We start from the raw sequence: 17,915 nt of genomic DNA on the forward strand, positions 1-17,915 counted from the left end.
TGTCTTGATGTGACAAATATGCATTCTGGGATTGCCAGAATTGTTTCCTTTCAGAGAGATTCTTCCTGTATCTCTGGTTCCTTTGACGTTTCTGATTCCTCATCTGCTTCGGTTAATGATGGATATTGGCTTTCATTTTCGGTTTCTCTTTGGCTGGTTCACTTTGAATTGTGGAAGTTTCACTTTGAACTGAGGAACTAGAGGGAACGTCTTCTTTTGCCGAACTTCCATTTTCTTGAGGAATGTATTTCGTACCACTGGTACTTGGCACATCGAAATTATCTGGCTTGTTCAAGGGTTCTGGTATGTATCTACCTTTACTTATCCATGAGGTCCTTTCTGATAAGCCTACCGTTTCATCTGCATTATCGATTGGAGCTGACAAGAAGAACTCATCGCAGCCATCAGCATTGTCTTCGTTTACAATTGTTGTGAGTTCAGCAGTCTGATGTTCGGTTACTCCTGTGACCTTGTACACTTGATTTGGAGTGGTCCTGACCTTTTGATATACAACTGCTTTCTCTGCTAAGATCGGGGACTTTTGTTGGGACAATCGAGCGAACTCCACTGAATTTTCTTAAATTAGATTCTTGTGGTTTTCAGGTTCGCTTTTCACAAATTCTGAGCAGTCAACCGTGTCCTCTATAGAAATTTCACTCATATTGTCATCCTTATTAAGCTCAGATGCATTTTCAACATCAATTTTGTTTTCTGAGCTCAAGTTGGCGTTTAAAGAGTCAAATTTTTGTATGGTTTCGGTTCTCATTTTAAGTCTATCATTTTCATCCAAAAGGTTTTTAAACATGTCCTTATGGTCCTTGGATTTAATGAAAGATTCTATTTTGTCCAGTCCATACATATAGGTCGGATTGACGTCATCAGATGATATCACACTCTCACAATTATAAGCTTCAACATCAATTTCATCCTCCTTAAACTCAAGGAAGGGCAAAATCATGCGATGAATCTTTTGTCCTATTTCACAGTCCAAGTGAAGCTGAGTAATATTAGTGTAAAGACGTTTTGCAATCAAACAAAAAACATTTCGTTGTTTTAACAGCTTTAAATTGTCTCTTTGTAAATAAATGTTTTCATCTTTTATTTTAACTAATTCTGACTCCTTCAACTTGATCCACATGCGCCGTTCCTCACTCTTCGAAGACACCCTGCTTAATTGATTAGTTAGGTTAGAATTGGTGACTCGAGTTTGAGTTAAACTACTATCTAGATGAGAAATTCGTGAATTAACACTTTTTAGTTCTTTTTCATATGAGCATTGTGGTACTTTAAATTAAACAAAAACCGATTGTACCTTCTTGATCAGTTCATCGAGTTCGTTGAACTGCACGCTGAGCGGTTTGGCTGTAAAGCACATATCCTGCTGCTCCTTCGGTTCATTGCCTCCACCATCAATGTTGTATCCCCTCATCTGAGATACTTCGGACACCATCAAGCACCTTCCTCCACTGCTCTCCTCTTTTGCCACACAAGCCTTTCCATGAGAAGGCTTCCTCACTTCATCGTCTTCAGAGTCGGTTGACCAAACTTCCACGCCACCGAACTCGTCATCAGCAACCGAACCCTGCACAATTAGAGCATTCATGGAAGGGTTACTGGTAGATTTCTTCTTCCTCATCTCATCAAGCTTTTTCTGCAGCAAAGCTTCCTCATCCTTTTCCTCATCCTTTTCAGCCATCTTTTTGAGGACACAATCCTTAGCATAGTGGTTTTTCCCTCCACAGTAGTAACAGCTTACTTCAGAATCACCCTCTGCCTTCGGTTCCTTCTTAGACTCATCAACCTTCGGTTCATCTTTAACCTTTTCTGAACTATAACTCCCCTGCCAGTTTCGGTTTTTGTTGCTGGGGAATCTCTTCTTAATGAACCTCTTGGGGTTAGACACCATCATAGCATAATCCTCAGTCGTGAGGTCATACTCCTCCAAGTTGAGGTCTTCGTCCTCCATCACAGCTTTACTTTTTGACAAGAGGGTCAGCGAACCTAGGCTTGAGACAACATTCTTTTCCTGCAGCACAATTTTCTCCTGAGACTTGAGAATACCCACCAGTTTCGCCAAAGAATATGATTTAAACTGCTCATGGGCTTTAGCAGTAGACACCACTGCTCTCCACTCTGATCTTAGACCATTTAAAAACGTAACCTTCTGCTCGATAAGCTTCCTTTCGACGTCATGTTTGATCATCTTGCTGAGAAGATGATTGAAGCGATCGAACGTTTGGGTCACAGTTTCTTCGGCTCCTTGCCTGAATTCTCCAAACTCAGATAAGAGTAAGGTTTGGATAGAGTGTTCAAGATCCTTGTCTGTAGAGTACAGTTCACGAAGTCTATCCCAAACTTCCTTTGCCGTCGTGCATGAACTTACTAACCTGAAAGTGTCGGACTGAAGGGCGAATCTGATCAATCTTAACGCCTTGATATTGCACTAGAATTTATCCTTTTCATCTTGCGCAATATCTTTAACATCCTTCAGTAGATCATTATACTCCTTTTGAGTTTTAATAATCCTTGACGTTGCAGAGTGAGAAAACGGTCCATTAATAATTGCTTCCCAGATGAGGTATCCATTATCCTCAGATCCTATAACATAGTCTTCAAAGTGATGCGCCCAGACTTCATAATCATGGGTGTATAGGATGGGAATCTTCGTGGTTGATCCAATGATGTTGGAAATATTGATGGGATTCGATTGTGATTCGTCCATAATGATCGAATAACCTGTTCAAAGATCAGACTTGTAATAAATCAGATTAGGGCAAAACAATAAATATCAAGATACGTCAATAATGAGATGACAGCTCAATAAATATCAGTAATTGCGGAAAAACCCTAATTGAAACCTTTTCACAGAAAAGAAGTGTATCGATTACACAGCCTCCTGCTCTGATACCAATTGTTGAGATTAAAACTTAATCTTGAAGATCGATTAGATCTTAAACAGGTAAATAAAGATTAAACAGCAAGAACGCAAAAATAAAGAACAACTCAAGAATGAATCAAACGTGTCGAATGATTATAAAACAACCCTCAGAAGAGCTCGATCAAGAACATCAACTGTAGAGGGTTAGAAGGTTTACACGAACTATGAAGAAAATCAAAGCTATCGTAATTTTCTTTATTGTATTCTAGATCGTTAACCTAATATGCATGCAAGCATATTCTTATATAGTAAACCTAACAGGCTCACGGTTGGACAGGCCCTAACCGTAGTACAAACAAATGGACAAATAGCCGAGCCTAATGACGCAATACTTAAACGAATCTTCAACCCAACACCCACCTTATAGACTGGCTTCGTGAATGAGGCCTACTAACGGTAGAACGAGTTATTCTTATACATATATATAATAATTAACCATTAATGTTATAAATAGTATAAGGGTTGAATTTTAACTATTAAAACTCTAAGGGTTGGAATTAAAGTTAATTAAAGTGTGTTAAACTTTACAAATTCCAAAACTTGAGGGCGAGTTTTGTAATTATCCAAAACTTTTCATTTCATAACCTATGAATTAAAGGTTCATAAAAATGATGACTCTTCATTTTCATGTAACTTATGTGTTTAAATGTGTGTGTTAAAGAAAGTGACCTTTGGATATCCATAACTTGAGGACAAATTATGGACTCCATTAAAACACATAAATGATCAAGAATTAATTCTAAACAATTCAGCAAATAATTCCTATCATCTTCTAAATTCATAAGAACATGAACATGATCATCAAAACTTCAAGAATTATATGAACACATAAAAATCATGGAATTTTGATATATGCTATTGTAAATGGATTAGAACAACCGTTACACCAACTAAAACAAGTTTTAAAACACCAAAACAGTTTAGGATAATGTTTCTAGTCCATTTCCAGCAGCTAAAGTCGAAAATCTGCACTCTGTCACTCCTACTCGTCGAGTGCATAAACCTACTCGGCGAGCAGGTTGAAGATACGCATGGACTCGGCGAGTCCCCCCATGGACTTGGCGAGTTCATCAGCCGGACAGCAGGTTTTTCAACTTTTTCAACTATTTTGCATCAAGTATCAAACAAGCAAGCCTAGGCTCTGATACCACTGTTGGGTTTTAAGCAATCTGACACTTCCTAAGTGTGCATGCAACCCTAATAAACCTTGGATCTATGTTTCTCTAAATACATGCAAAATAATAATTTTCCAAGGTTCATAAGCTATCTAACATGGCATGGGGAACATTTCAACATAAAAGAGTTAGAAGAGATTACATACCTTTTTGATGAGTTTGATTCTTGAGGAGTTTGAGGGCCAAGCACCAATAGTGTGAATGCCTCAAATGGAATCACAAAACACCACAAACTCTTGGAAAACTTTGAGAGAGTATACACACTTGCAATTTTCGGCCACGCACAAGCACACACACACTAGTTCACTAGTTGCCATTTCATGCTCCATAAGCATGCTTATATAGTGTGCATGGTTAGGGTGAAACCCTAATAACCCATGACCTTTCCTTTTCCAAGGATCCATGGGTTAAAAGCTCCATGGATCATCCATGGACTTCCATCCAAGCCTAGCCCATTAACAAATGAGTGTTAGCCCACACCATATAAAACCAATAGCCCATAATCTAATTAGTCTTCCTTTTAATCTCTAAATTAATTCATAACTAATTTAAGACTAAGATTAATTAAATAACATAACTTCATATTAATATATTATAACTTATAATATATTAATAAACATATGTGTATAACTCTCATAAAATTATCCATAAATAGTTCGGGTGAAATGCAACCCAAATGGACCATGCCGGGTCGGGTCAAGTATATACCAAATAAGTTATGGACTTAGACACCTTATCCAACAATTATACCTTTGTTGTTCTAGACCACCGTGATACCCATCTTCTTTGGCACAACTTGGACCGGGCTCACCTATTTGCTATTTGAGATTGGATAGATCATTCCCGCATCTAAGAGCTTCAAAATCTCTTTGTTCACCATTTCCATCATTGGCGGGTTCAACCTTCTTTGTGCGTTTCGACTCGGCTTGCATTCATCCGCCATCAAAATCTTGTGCGTACAAGTGGAGGGACTCAACCCTTTGATATCCGCAATCGTCCAACCAATTGCTTCTTTATGCTCCTTCAACACTTTGAGAAGTTGCTCTTCTTCGAATTTGGTTAAATGAGTTGAAAAGATGACCGGAAGAGTCTCACTGTTTCCCAAGTACGCAGACTTCAAGTGTTGAGGAAGGACCTTCAATTCTAATTCTGGTGGTTGAACAAGGGAGGGTGGCAATCTTGTGTGAGTTTGAGGTAATTCAATTTGCTTCACACTAAATTGAGTGGTTTTCTTGATCTCCAAATTATTAACCAATCTTTCAACTTTGGGTCCTAGTGAGTAGAGTTTCAACTTCTTGGATAATTTTCCACAATCAAACCCTTTGCTCAAAACCATCTCCAACATGTCACCATTAGACAACTCGAACAACTCTTGGGTTAATGGTTCAAAAACATCAACAAAACACAAATATGAAACATCACTAGGATATCTCATAGCATCGTAGATATTGAAACTTATTATTTCCCCATCAAACTCCATCGTTAAGCTTCCCGCATACACATATCTTCATTCCAGCCATCTTCAAAATTGGCCTCCCAAGTAAAATTATACCCTACTTTGAGGACACTTGTTCATCTAGATCAATCACATAGAAATCCGCCGGGAAGATCAATTGGTTTACTTACACTAGGACATCTTGCAAAACACCTATAGGAAAGAAACTTGATTTATCAGCAAGAGAGATTATGACACCTGTTTCACTTAAAGGACCAACATTTAATGATTCATGCACTGAATAGGGCATGACATTACTAGAAGCACCAAGGTCAAGCATGGCACCACTAAAAGTGACATCTCCTATCTTACAAGGAACCGTATACATTCCCGGATCTTTACACTTAGGTGGAAGCTTCCTTTGTAAAACCGCGAATGCATTTTCGTTCATTGATATCTTCTCATTTCCCTTCAACTTTCTCTTGTTGGTGCAAATCTCTTTCAAAAATTTTGCATATCTAGGAATTTTTTTGATTGCATCGAGTAAAGGAATGTTTAATTCCACATTTCGGAACGTGTCCAAAATCTCTTTCTCTTCCATGTTCTTCTTTGATGTTGCAAGTCAGTAGTGGAATGGCAGTTGAGTGGCTATTGGAGTCACTAGAGGGGTAGTCTTCTTTGGGACTCTGGTTTTTGCATCGTCCTTGACTATAGATTCTTCAATAGGAATGACTTTTATTTCTTCGTCTTCATCCCTTGGCTTCTTCTTTAAACTACTTTCTCCGGTTTGTTTGCCACTTCTCAAGGTCACCACATTGACATTTGGGTTCTTTTCGGTTTGAGAATAGAGTTTACCACGGGACTCCAACTTGCTTATGGATGTAACTATATCTCCCATTTGTGCTTCAAGGTTGGTGATACTAGTCCTTATCTCTTTTTGAAATTGTTGGGTACTAGTGGATAGGGATTTGACAATGTCTTCAAGAAACATTCCAGCGCTACTTGGTTGTGATTGAGGAGGTTGTTGACGATGATGGGGAGAGTGCGGTTTGTGTTGATAGAGTGTTTGTGGATGTTGGTAATGAGGTTGTGGTGGTGGATAGGATGGTCTAACCAATGCATTTTGAGGCAATGGTCTTGGGTTGTAGTTCATGTTGGGATTTGGCTTCCAACTTGAATTATATGCATTTTGGTAACCGAAAGGCTTGTTGTAGTGGTTTTGGAACTCTCTCGTGGCATTTACATGTTCCGCATCTTCTTGAAGAATGGGACACATATCCGTAGGATGTCCCATTGTTGTACATATTCCACAAACCATCATTTGTGGAGTTTGTCCCATGGCTAAATTTTGGAAAAAAGAGGTTAGATCTTTGATTTGAGACTCTATGATTGATGCTCCCACTTCATTGACTTTTTGTAGAGTTTCTGTCTTCATATCTTGGCGAGGGCCAAAATGTTATGAATTTGCGGCTATGGTATTGATGATTTGTCTTGTTTGTGATGGGTTTTAGGCATAAGAACAATCCTATGTGCTCATACAAACCCTAATACTTGGATCTAGGTTTCTCTATTGTACATGCTTTGAATCCAAGACTAATAAACTTAGATCTAACATATTATAAACTGAATTAGGGTTTATAGAATTACCTTTGATTGTTATATAGCAATAACAATCAATTCCTTGCTTGGATTGGCTTCAAAAGCTTAGTGCCTCAAGTGTTGCACCTCTAATGGAGTCACAAACACCACTAAGCAACTTGGATGAAGAGGGAAGAGAGGGGAGGCACCAAAAATGGTTGGAAACCCTAGAGAATCAGTTGTCCCCGTTTTTGGGGCCTAAGGGGTCCTTTATATACTTGTGTTGGCTGCTAGGGTATCAGTCAAAACCCTAATGGACAACTTAAACTCTAAGCAGCCCATGGAACCTTCTAGATAATGCCATGGACGAAAATATGATGGGCTTCCATCATAATTTCGTTCACCCCTTACTCCTTTAGCATTCCTTAGCCCAATAACTCAATTATCCAATAATTGCAGTCCAGTCCCCTAAGTTTAATTAATCTCTTTTAGCCACAAAATTAATTATCAATTAATTGTTGACTAATATTAATTAAACAATATGATTTCTCCTTTAATATATTATTCTCATAATATATTAATAAATCATATTTAAACCTTTCTCTCCTTAAATCATCCTACATATTGCTACGGTGAAGGCAACCCAAATGGACCATGCTCATAATCGGGTCAAGTACATACCAAAATAGTTATGGACTTAGACACTAATCCAACAGTCTCCCACTTGGATAAGTCTAATAACTATTTTCCGTATGACTTCAGAACCTGATTAGCAATCCTAGCTTTCAAAAGCCGCTGTCAACTCTGATCTTATCAAATAGCGTGTCCTCTAGATAAGGGATTATATATTCCTCCATTCTCAAGATATCGTATAGACATAAGACATGAATTTCAATCATTCTCTCTATACTGTTTCCCGACTTCCGATTTAGGACGACTGACAACAGACTACAATTGAACACATCAACTTAGTCCCGGCTTGGCCAAGCGCTTAAGTGTCATCATTAAATCATCAAGAGGCCCATAGATATCGCTTGTATCCCACTTTGGGTAAAAGGAATGGATAAACTTCGACTCAAATGCTTGCTTGCATTTATTTATTGAATCACACACAACAATAGGTTTCATAACACCAAATTACTAGTGCGTTTACTTATTATCAATGTGCAACCGACCAACAAATAACAACTCACATGTCTCGGTTTCAAGAATACACAATATTATCGTCTCACTAATCACTCGTGATAAAACCATGAAGTGATCCAATTGAGCGTGGGTTTAATCCAATACTTTAATCTTATCAAAGCAGTCATGAACTATGCAGCAAACTTGTGCTATGTCTAAACACTTCGGACAATCTACAGACAGATTCATGACAATCTTCCTTCATACTTACTCCCAACGTATGACCGACTGTGGATGTTTGAATAACCTAGTTATTCTGGAAGTCAAAACATGCAAAGTGAAACATAACAATAATACTTAATCCTATATGGCCCCAAACTTGTGAGAGTAAATAAACCACTTCTATTTATCCACCATATTGATCACTCATTATTTATCATTTAATGTTTCGGATAATCAACTCATTACTTGAATTACAACAACAATTGTCCCATACTCTAAGCATGCACACTTTGTTTCCTATGGTCCATACTTTGTGAAATAGATCAATTGAAAAACCCTTTTAATGATGCTCATTTCACAATTCCCAATCCTTATCATTAGTGTAAGAACACAAGGTTCTTTGCTACTATTAGAATATGCTAGATTCTAACATTTTACGCAACGATCCTTTCGTAAAGTCATAGCACAAAAGTCACCAAGACTTGGCCAATGAAATTACAAAGTACTCTATCGGAAATTGTTACAAGACCATTCCATAGACGTGAAGTCTTACATTCAAAGTACATTCATTTGAACATCCTTCTTGCATAAAACTTTCTATCTAGGCATAGACTCTCAATCTCCAACTCCTAATGTGGAAACATTTCCACATTTGCCATATGACAACTAATCCTTAATAGAATCTTATCTATTCATAATAATGTCGATATGGTCCATACAATACCATACTCCCAACTACTCATAAGCAACCAATCCTCAGCGAACTTTGGATCGTCCTTTGATAGTTGTTTAATTATTTTAGTCAAAACCAATTCTAGTCCTTTTCCCCTCTTAATGCGTTAGAAATTTGGAAAAAATTTTAGAATGGTAAATATTATATCATTTGCAATCGATCCTATACCCGAAGCATATGGGACATAATGCATAATGTCTTACATAAAGATATGATACTTTACCAATCTTTTGCCATAATATTTTATGTGTCATGTTCTCACAATTCGAACTATGAAGAGGGATGCCGTAATCATAATCGAATTTTAAGAACACACAATGTGTCCTTTGACTGGAATATTAAAATTTCTCATTCTAAGCTTTAGATTTTGAAACGGAGTATAATATTCATTCCCTTAATTATAGCAAAACAAATTTTCAACCCATGCAACTTTGCAAACTGAATCTTTGTTTTTCTATAATTAATATTGCTAACTTGCAATACTTGCCATAATAATCATACAAGCTCCCACTATCATGATGATTATCATATAAGCATAACATTTATGCTCCCACTAGCTTTGACATGTATTCAGAAAACAAATGAACTTCCAGAAAACAATGCCTATTGAATTTCTGAAATTCATATTTCTAATACCAGACGCTTCGATAAGCCTTTATCTAAGCTTCTTAAACTTATACACCTTTGCCTTAGATAGCTCATATGTGTGTTTAAACAATTTAGAGCTTATGTTACTAAGTTCCAAATGTTGAAACTAATTGCCAAATCTCACAATTCGAACTATGGAAAGGGATGTCGTAACCATAATTGAATTTGAGAATACAATTTTCACATAGCTATCTTCTTAAAATCTCTCTCAGTGAAAGCATTTCCTCACAGTCATTTTCATGAAGGAGGGAATCTTATGACACTTAGATTTTATGGTGTATGAGTTCCTATCCATGTGAATTTGCCAAAACCAAGGTTTGCGACAAATCCAAACTTATATGGACTGAACTTTCTTAATCTTGATTTCTTGCCCTATGGTAACACGAGTGCCCACCATGTCTTCCAAGTAGTTTAGTAACTTGTCCTTACATATCAATGTACTTTCCATCGACTAAGGCTCTAGTATGCATTCAAATGAGAACTCATAGAACTCACATACACAATTAACTCAATTGGAATGGCGCAGAAACAAAATAATGTCAGCACGATAGGTTGTAAACCTGAAGTCGTGTGCTAGTGATGATCGACAAGGTTTATTCTTGATTTGTTCTTGAAACCTTTCAAGACCATTAAGACTCCCACTGACTCTTTGACATATAAGATTCTCTTGTCAAGTAACATTTCTTGACAAAGCAAATACTCAAGAGTTAGTGTAGTTCTTATCAAGACAAAATACTTCACTAATTGATCCTAGTTGGCCTTTGTCTTATCCAAGACATCACAACTTACCAATTTCTAATGTGCAAGAATAAGAAAACTTTTCCAAATTCCACATTTGATGAGTGTTATAAACCTACTTAAGACTTGTCACTCAATGTCACAATCTTGGAGTATGACTCTAAGACTTGATATTGGAACGAAGTATGATTGACTCTTTGATTTAACCATTTCTACAATTCTCAATTCCTCTTCTTAGACATGCAATTGCACTAAGACTCACTTAGAGGATCAATTGAGACATGGTTCTTAATCATAAAGAATTATCATAAAACACAATAAAAGGTACTCTCCCTTCTTCTTAGAATAGAGAAACTTTTATCTTTCTGCCTTCTTGATTCTTCTTATTCGTTCTACTGTTGATTGAAACTATTTCAGTTAACTCAGAATTATACTCAATCTTATAAGCATAACCATATTTACTAAACTTTAGTAAATCATGACGAATATCTTTGTCACTCTTGTGGTGGATTTGATCAACGCACAACCTAGTGTACTTGATCTCCTAGTCCTTCAATTGACACTTCGCCAAAGAATTAGTTTATGTTTCCCAAATGTGAAAGTTTTTCATTCATCATACAATACATATTGCATGATTCCAAGTTTCTGTCCAATTGAAATATGGGCGATGAGAAACTCTCCTTATTTGGTAAACTTTTGACATTTCCACAAATAACATAGTTAAGAATCAAATCCATTATTGCAAATAATAGAAACATTCAAACATCAATTTTTCATACATGCCATCGCAAGGATAAATAAATAAGATAAAATCAAAGTTCATTTTATTGTGGAAAAAATTTGTCCTTACAATGCAATTCAATTGAAAAACTATGTTATTACATATTTCTTAACAATCTATTCTAACTCCAAGTAGTAGCTCAAGAATCCATTCTTCAAGTAATGCGATCGAAACCCATTTCTTCATGATTAGATTCAGCTCATTTCTTTTCTCAAGCTTCCTCTCTTTTCTTCGATCCTACAAAACATCAAAACGTAATCTTATCACATCATGTATTAAGAATCTAGAATAGGAACTCAAAAGAGTTAGATAATGGATTTTACCTGAAGCAGAGCCATACGTCTTGACTCTCCCATCTCTTAGATCTCTCAGGTAGTTAGGGCAGCTTCGTCTCCAATGCCCCTTCTCTTGGCAATAAAAGCAAATGGACTCCTTTGGCACAGCACATTGGACAATCACAGACTTAGTTCTTTCTGCACTTCCAATGTTGCCAGTGTCCATTGAAGTTTGGGAGTTTGATTCACCAGACAAGTTTGCTTGACCAGCACGCCAAATCATTGTTGATTCAGCAGCTATAAGCAAATAGGTGAGATTAATGAGTGTCACGTCGTGATCCATCATATAGTACTCTCTAACGAACTCACTATATGATTCAGGAAGTGACTGAAGAACCCAATCAACAGCCAACTCGCTTGAAATCTCGACACCCAACATGCTTAACCTATCAATGTGTGACTTCATCTCTAAGACGTGTGCACACACAGGTTTCCCATCTTCGTGTTTACTCGCCAAAAGGGCTTGAGTGAGCTTGAACTTTTCAAGCCTTTGAACTTGTGGGTCAGGGAGAACAATTGGAGGAGGTGGAGGAAGTGAAGCATGACTCGCATTTCCTTGATCGTATCTCGGAACGTCATCTTCATTTGGAAAGCTTGTTCCAAAGAATTTTGGGAAGACCATTGTAGGATGTAGACATCTACAAAACAGGAGAAAATTCAAGTTAAGTTGATTAGAATTCTTGATGAAACACCCAAATGAAACATCAAGCTAGGATCCAACACAATACTCTACAACCTAGAAGAGGGATGCCGTAATCTAGTTGCAAAATATTTGAAGGTAGGTAAATGACGATTTACCAATTTCCACCATGAAAAACGAAAAGGAAGTTTAAGTTTTAAATGAATTGAAACTCCTAGATCTTTTGAGATTCATTGAACTCTTCAATGGCATGTTTAATCTCGATTATGCCCTACTATTTGTGACTGGGATGCCGAGGATCACAAATAAGGTGTGAATAACCATACGAATCACGTGGTGCACCCAATGCTACAATCACCTAATCAATGTGCCGGTTAGCCACACACGCTCCATTGATCTATGATAAGCATCGAGCCACCCTTCGCCGCCAATGTCATCCCTAAATTAGTGTGCCGGTTAACCACACACGCTCCACTAACGTTCGACAAGGGTACGAAGTGTAATTCCATGGGTTAGCATACAATTTCACATTTTGCCTAAAGTAACTATGATTTGGGAATTTGAAAAAGCATTTAGTTACTTTGTACTTCATTATACTTATAATGGAAGGTTTCTGTCCTATCCTACCCGTTCGGCTAACGACCCTCCACTAGTCAAGAGTGCGGTGGGTAAGAGTGGATACCCATTCAATCGCCATTTTATAGGCAATTTCCTTAAACACCCCTTATAGACCAGCTTCGTGAATGAGGCCTACTAACGGTAAGACTGACTGTTTACTCATACATATATAATATTAGACTTGTAATGTTATATATATTATAGGGTGTATTTTACAATTTTAAAATACTAGGTGGTTTAATTTAGTAAAATTATACTTTTAATTTAATTAAATGTAAACCAAAACTTTATGGGTTTATTAAATCACTTTTAATTATACACTTTAATTAATTAATAAAACCATAAGGGTGTGATTTGAACTTTTCAAAATACTAGGGTTTTAGAATTTAACATTTCAAAATTAACCTTTTAATTAAATTTTAAATTCCAAAACTTGAGGGCAAGTTTTGAAACTTTTCAAAACATAAGGGATCAAACAACAAATAAAAAAATTAAACAATTAATTTGGTGATTATCTATATTTGACCTAATCTCATTTTATTCAAAAGATAATTACCAAAAAAAATTAAATAATCCATATTTATCATATAAAGAAACTATTATTTAAAAGATTCGAAATTATCTTTTGTTTTATGAAGGATAATCACCCAAATATAATAAAAATCGGATTTTATCATCAAAATACGTTTTAGGTATTAATCCTTCAACAAAACAATAATAAAACCCGATATTCCCTCTGTCTGACCCCTGGACTCGCCGAGTCAGGGACTGACTCGCCGAGTTCATCCACTGGCTCGCCGAGTCAGGTCGGGCAGAGGCCAAAAAAACGTTTTTTCAGTAAATAATTCAACATAGCAACACATTCAACTGAAACCAATCAAGGCTCTGATACCACTGATGGGTTTTAGGCATAAGAACAATCCTATGCGCTCATACAAACCCTAATGCTTGGATCTAGGTTTCTCTATTGTACATGCTTTGAATCCAAGACTAATAAACTTAGATCTAACATATAATAAACTGAATTAGGGTTTATAGAATTACCTTTGATTGTTATATAGCAATAACAATCAATTCCTTGCATGGATTGGCTTCAAAAGCTTAGTGCCTCAAGTGCTGCACCTCTAATGGAGTCACATACACCACTAAGCAACTTGGATGAAGAGGGAAGAGAGGGGAGGCACCAAAAACGGCTGGAAACCCTAGAGAATCAGTTGTCCCCGTTTTTGGGGCCTAAGGGGTCCTTTATATACTTGTGTGGGCTGCTAGGGTTTCAGTCAAAACCCTAATTGACAGCTTAAACTCTAAGCAGCCCATGGAACCTTCTGGATAAGGCCATGGACGAAAATATGATGGGCTTCCATCATAATTTCGTTAACCCCTTACTCCTTTAGCATTCCTTAGCCCAATAACTGAATTATCCAATAATTGCAGTCTAGTCCCCTAAGTTTAATTAATCTCTTTTAGCCACAAAATTGATTATCAATTAATTCTTGACTAATATTAATTAAACAATATGATTTCTCCTTTAATATATTATTCTCATAATATATTAATAAATCATATTTAAACCTTTCTCTCCTTAAATCATCCTACATATTGCTACGGTGAAGGCAACCCAAAAGGACCATGCTCATAATCGGGTCAAGTACATACCAAAATAGTTATGGACTTAGACACTAATCCAACAGTTTGTTGTGGAGTTTTGCTAAAGACATCTCCACCACTTGAGGCATCAACTAGTCTTCTCTCAATTGGTAGCAATCCCTCATAGAAGTGTTGAATGAGGAGTTGTTCCAAAATTTTGTTTTGTGGGAACCTATAGCACAAGTTGTTGAACCTCTCCCAATAATCATGAAAAGTCTTATTTTAACCTTGCCGGATTCCACAAATCTCATTTCTAAGACTTGAGACTCTTGAAGCGGTATAGAAGTTGTCAAGGAAAGCTCTTTTCATGTCGTTCCATGAGTTGATTGAACTTGGGGGAAGATTGAATAACCAATCCTTTTTTCTATCGACCAGTGAAAATGGGAATGCCCTTAGCTTAATTTGGTCATCGTTTGACCCTTATGGCTTCATACTAGTGAAAATAATGTGGAACATCTTCAAGTGCTTATGCGAGTCTTCATTCTCTAATCCATGAAAAGTTGGAAGGTGATGGACTAAACTTGACTTCAATTCCGAACCTCCTTCCAAAACTGGGTAATTGATCCGGTTGGAGTTTGTGTAACATCGGTTACCTTCATTTGCCTCAAAGTTCTCTCGGGGACTTCTTCTCCGTCCTCCATTGCAATTGGTTCAATAATGGGTGGATTTTGTTGTAGAGGTGGTGTTTCGGGAATTTCTTGGCGAGGGTCGGGACTAGAATCGAGTTCCGTGTCACTTGATGAAGCGCTTTCAACCTTCGGATCCCCGTGAGGGTTGGAGGTTTGACCACGTTCAACTCGCTTTTCCTTCGCCAAACGCATTGCTTCTTTTTCAATTTCTGGGTTGTAAGTCAAGTCACCTGTATGCTGAGATCTGGGCATAGAGAAACAAATTGATTAAAAATAAACAAATCCCCGACAGCGGCGCCAAAATTTGGTGGTTGTCGAGGCCAAAAAATTAATACCCTTAGTATTACACACTAAAATAGTGTATAGTGGTAAAGGGATCGTATCCACGGATTGGTTCAATTAAAATCTCTATGTAAATTACTTGTTCAAATACTTGTAAAACAAAAGTAAAAGTAAAATGGGGAGGGGGGTTAATTCTTTTTGATTGTTTGAAAAAATTGAAAGTAACTAGAATGTAAATATGACAAGTAAACAAGTAAAAGATTTGATTAAATCCAATGAAGTGAAATTGGTTGATTTTGGGATACACCACATGGATGACATGGTTGACCTATCATTAGACTAAATGAAGTAAATCTTGTGAATTAGTTTAACTTGGCTATAGCAATTCATAAGCACAAATTACCTTAACTCGTCACTGTTATTAAAATGGCTAGAGGAGCTCTTAACACATTTCCTTAATTAAAGTCAGAAAATCAATGAAGCACATAATATTGTGAAAATCAATTAGCTTTAAGTTCTAAGAGTTACCAAGTACAAAAGTTAATCAAATGTTTACATTATCATTATGGAGGAAACATTTCCATGGTCTAAATGAAATGAAAACAAACATATAAACCATTTGTTGCTTACTAATTTGAGGGTCCATTACTTAACCAAGAAATTAATCAACAAAAATAAGCATTCATTCATCTATGGTCATGATCAAAGATAAATAAACACAACAAGATGTTTAACTAGAAAACATTTCCATAAACTTCAAACACTAGATAATAATAAGTATTCAATGCAACTAATCATCCATGGGTTAAACCCTAATCAACCAAATGAGAATTTAGCCAAGCATGGCAAAAATAAAAGAAATACAAGATAGTTTAGTGATACCAAACATTGTTCTAGTTACAAGATGGAAAGAAATTACACCAATCTTCTAAATATTCCAATTCTTCCAAAGCCTTCTTGAGAGCAAAATGGAGTTCTTCTTCAAAGTGTTGATGATGCAAAAATGCTTCAAATCTCCAGTAAAAGGGGTTCATTTCCGGATTCAAAAAGTTGTCAAAAGCCACCCACCAACCTTCCACAAACAAAGTCAAAAAAAGTCAATACCCGTGTTCATTTTACCTCTATTCACGCGGACCGCGTATGGATCCGTGTGGACCGTGTGGGTCATGCTGAATGCATGCTTTGGCCCATTAAAAATACAATCCAGCCTAATCTTCTAATTTATGCTACAGCCCACGTGCATAATTCTTGGTAGCCCAATTGTGCCTTCCAAACTCTTCCAAGATGCTCCAATGCTCCTTTAATATTCTATAGCTCGAATTCTCATCGTCCCGCCCTAAATTTAAGTCAGACGCGCTTTCTTGTTTAAGTTGACACCAAGCCCAATTGCACCACTTCAAGTCCATTATAAAATTGCAAGCTTCCAACAGTCCCTCACTCCCTCCGTTCCTCAAATAATAAAAAGTCATCGATAAATAATTAATCTAAAAAGACTAGAAAGCACCCGGTAAAGGAGAAAAATAACAAAAAGAGAAAATATGCATGAAGATTAACTAAAATGCGATGGTTTTAACTAAAAATAAACTATGAAAAGAAGTAATAAAAATGAAACTATCAACTTGTTTGGAGACGTGGATGTTGATGATAAGGGATTAAGAATGAAGATCAATTTCCTTGAAATTCAATTTTAAGTATTCGATTTTGGAGTTTTGTTGATTTGGGTTGATGACTGAAAAATGAAGAAGTCAATTTTGGTGATTGATTTCTATGTCTGGACTTGGATTCGTTGGTTGATGATGGTTTAATGCTTGATATCGAATGGGAAGAGTGGAAAACATTTTACTCTTCATTTGAAAAGTTTTTTAAACCTTAGTAACATTATGTTACTCAAGGCTCGATCTTGGAGTATTACTCTAGAATTCAATGTTGGAACGAAGTATGCTTCATCTTTTGATTTAACCATTTTAACAATTCACGATTCCTCTTCTTAGTCAAACAATTGCACTAAGATGTCCTTAGAGGATCTATTGTGATATGTTTTTCCTAATCATTAAGATGATCATAAAACATGATACTGAAGTACTCTCCCATCTTTTCATATTGGAGAAACTTTTATCCTTCTGCCTAATTTAATTCTTCTCATTTGTCCTGCCATATATTGAAACTTTTCCAATGTTTCAAAATTATACTTAAACTTGTAAGCACAACCATATTTACTAAACTTTAGTAAATCATGACAAATAGCCTTATCGTTCTTTGTGGTTGACTGATCAGTGCACAACCAAGTGTACCCAATCTCCTAGTCCTTCACTTGACTCACATGTACATGTGAACATGGAATTAGTCTTAATTTCCCAAAGATGTGAATTCTCATTCATCATACAATAGAGG

At 36.6% G+C, this 17,915-nt stretch overlaps 1 protein-coding gene across 1 annotated transcript; it reads right to left on the reverse strand.

Moving 5' to 3' along the window:
* Positions 1-5,735: 5,735 nt before the first annotated feature.
* On the reverse strand, positions 5,736-6,149 carry LOC145067865 (uncharacterized). Its single transcript, XM_079014903.1, has one exon. It carries the CDS (start codon positions 6,147-6,149, stop codon positions 5,736-5,738), a length of 414 nt encoding a protein of 137 aa, XP_078871029.1.
* Positions 6,150-17,915: the final 11,766 nt, after the last annotated feature.

The sequence above is a fragment of the Lactuca serriola genome, chromosome 8 (genome assembly GCF_051521515.1).
Source record: "Lactuca serriola cultivar US96UC23 chromosome 8, Lser_US96UC23_V15, whole genome shotgun sequence".
Classification (NCBI taxonomy): Eukaryota; Viridiplantae; Streptophyta; class Magnoliopsida; order Asterales; family Asteraceae; genus Lactuca; species Lactuca serriola.

Excerpts from the sequence above, each read along its gene's own strand:
- LOC145067865 (XM_079014903.1), bottom strand. The coding sequence starts at position 6,149 with ATGGAAGAGAAAGAGATTTTGGACACGTTCCGAAATGTGGAATTAAAC.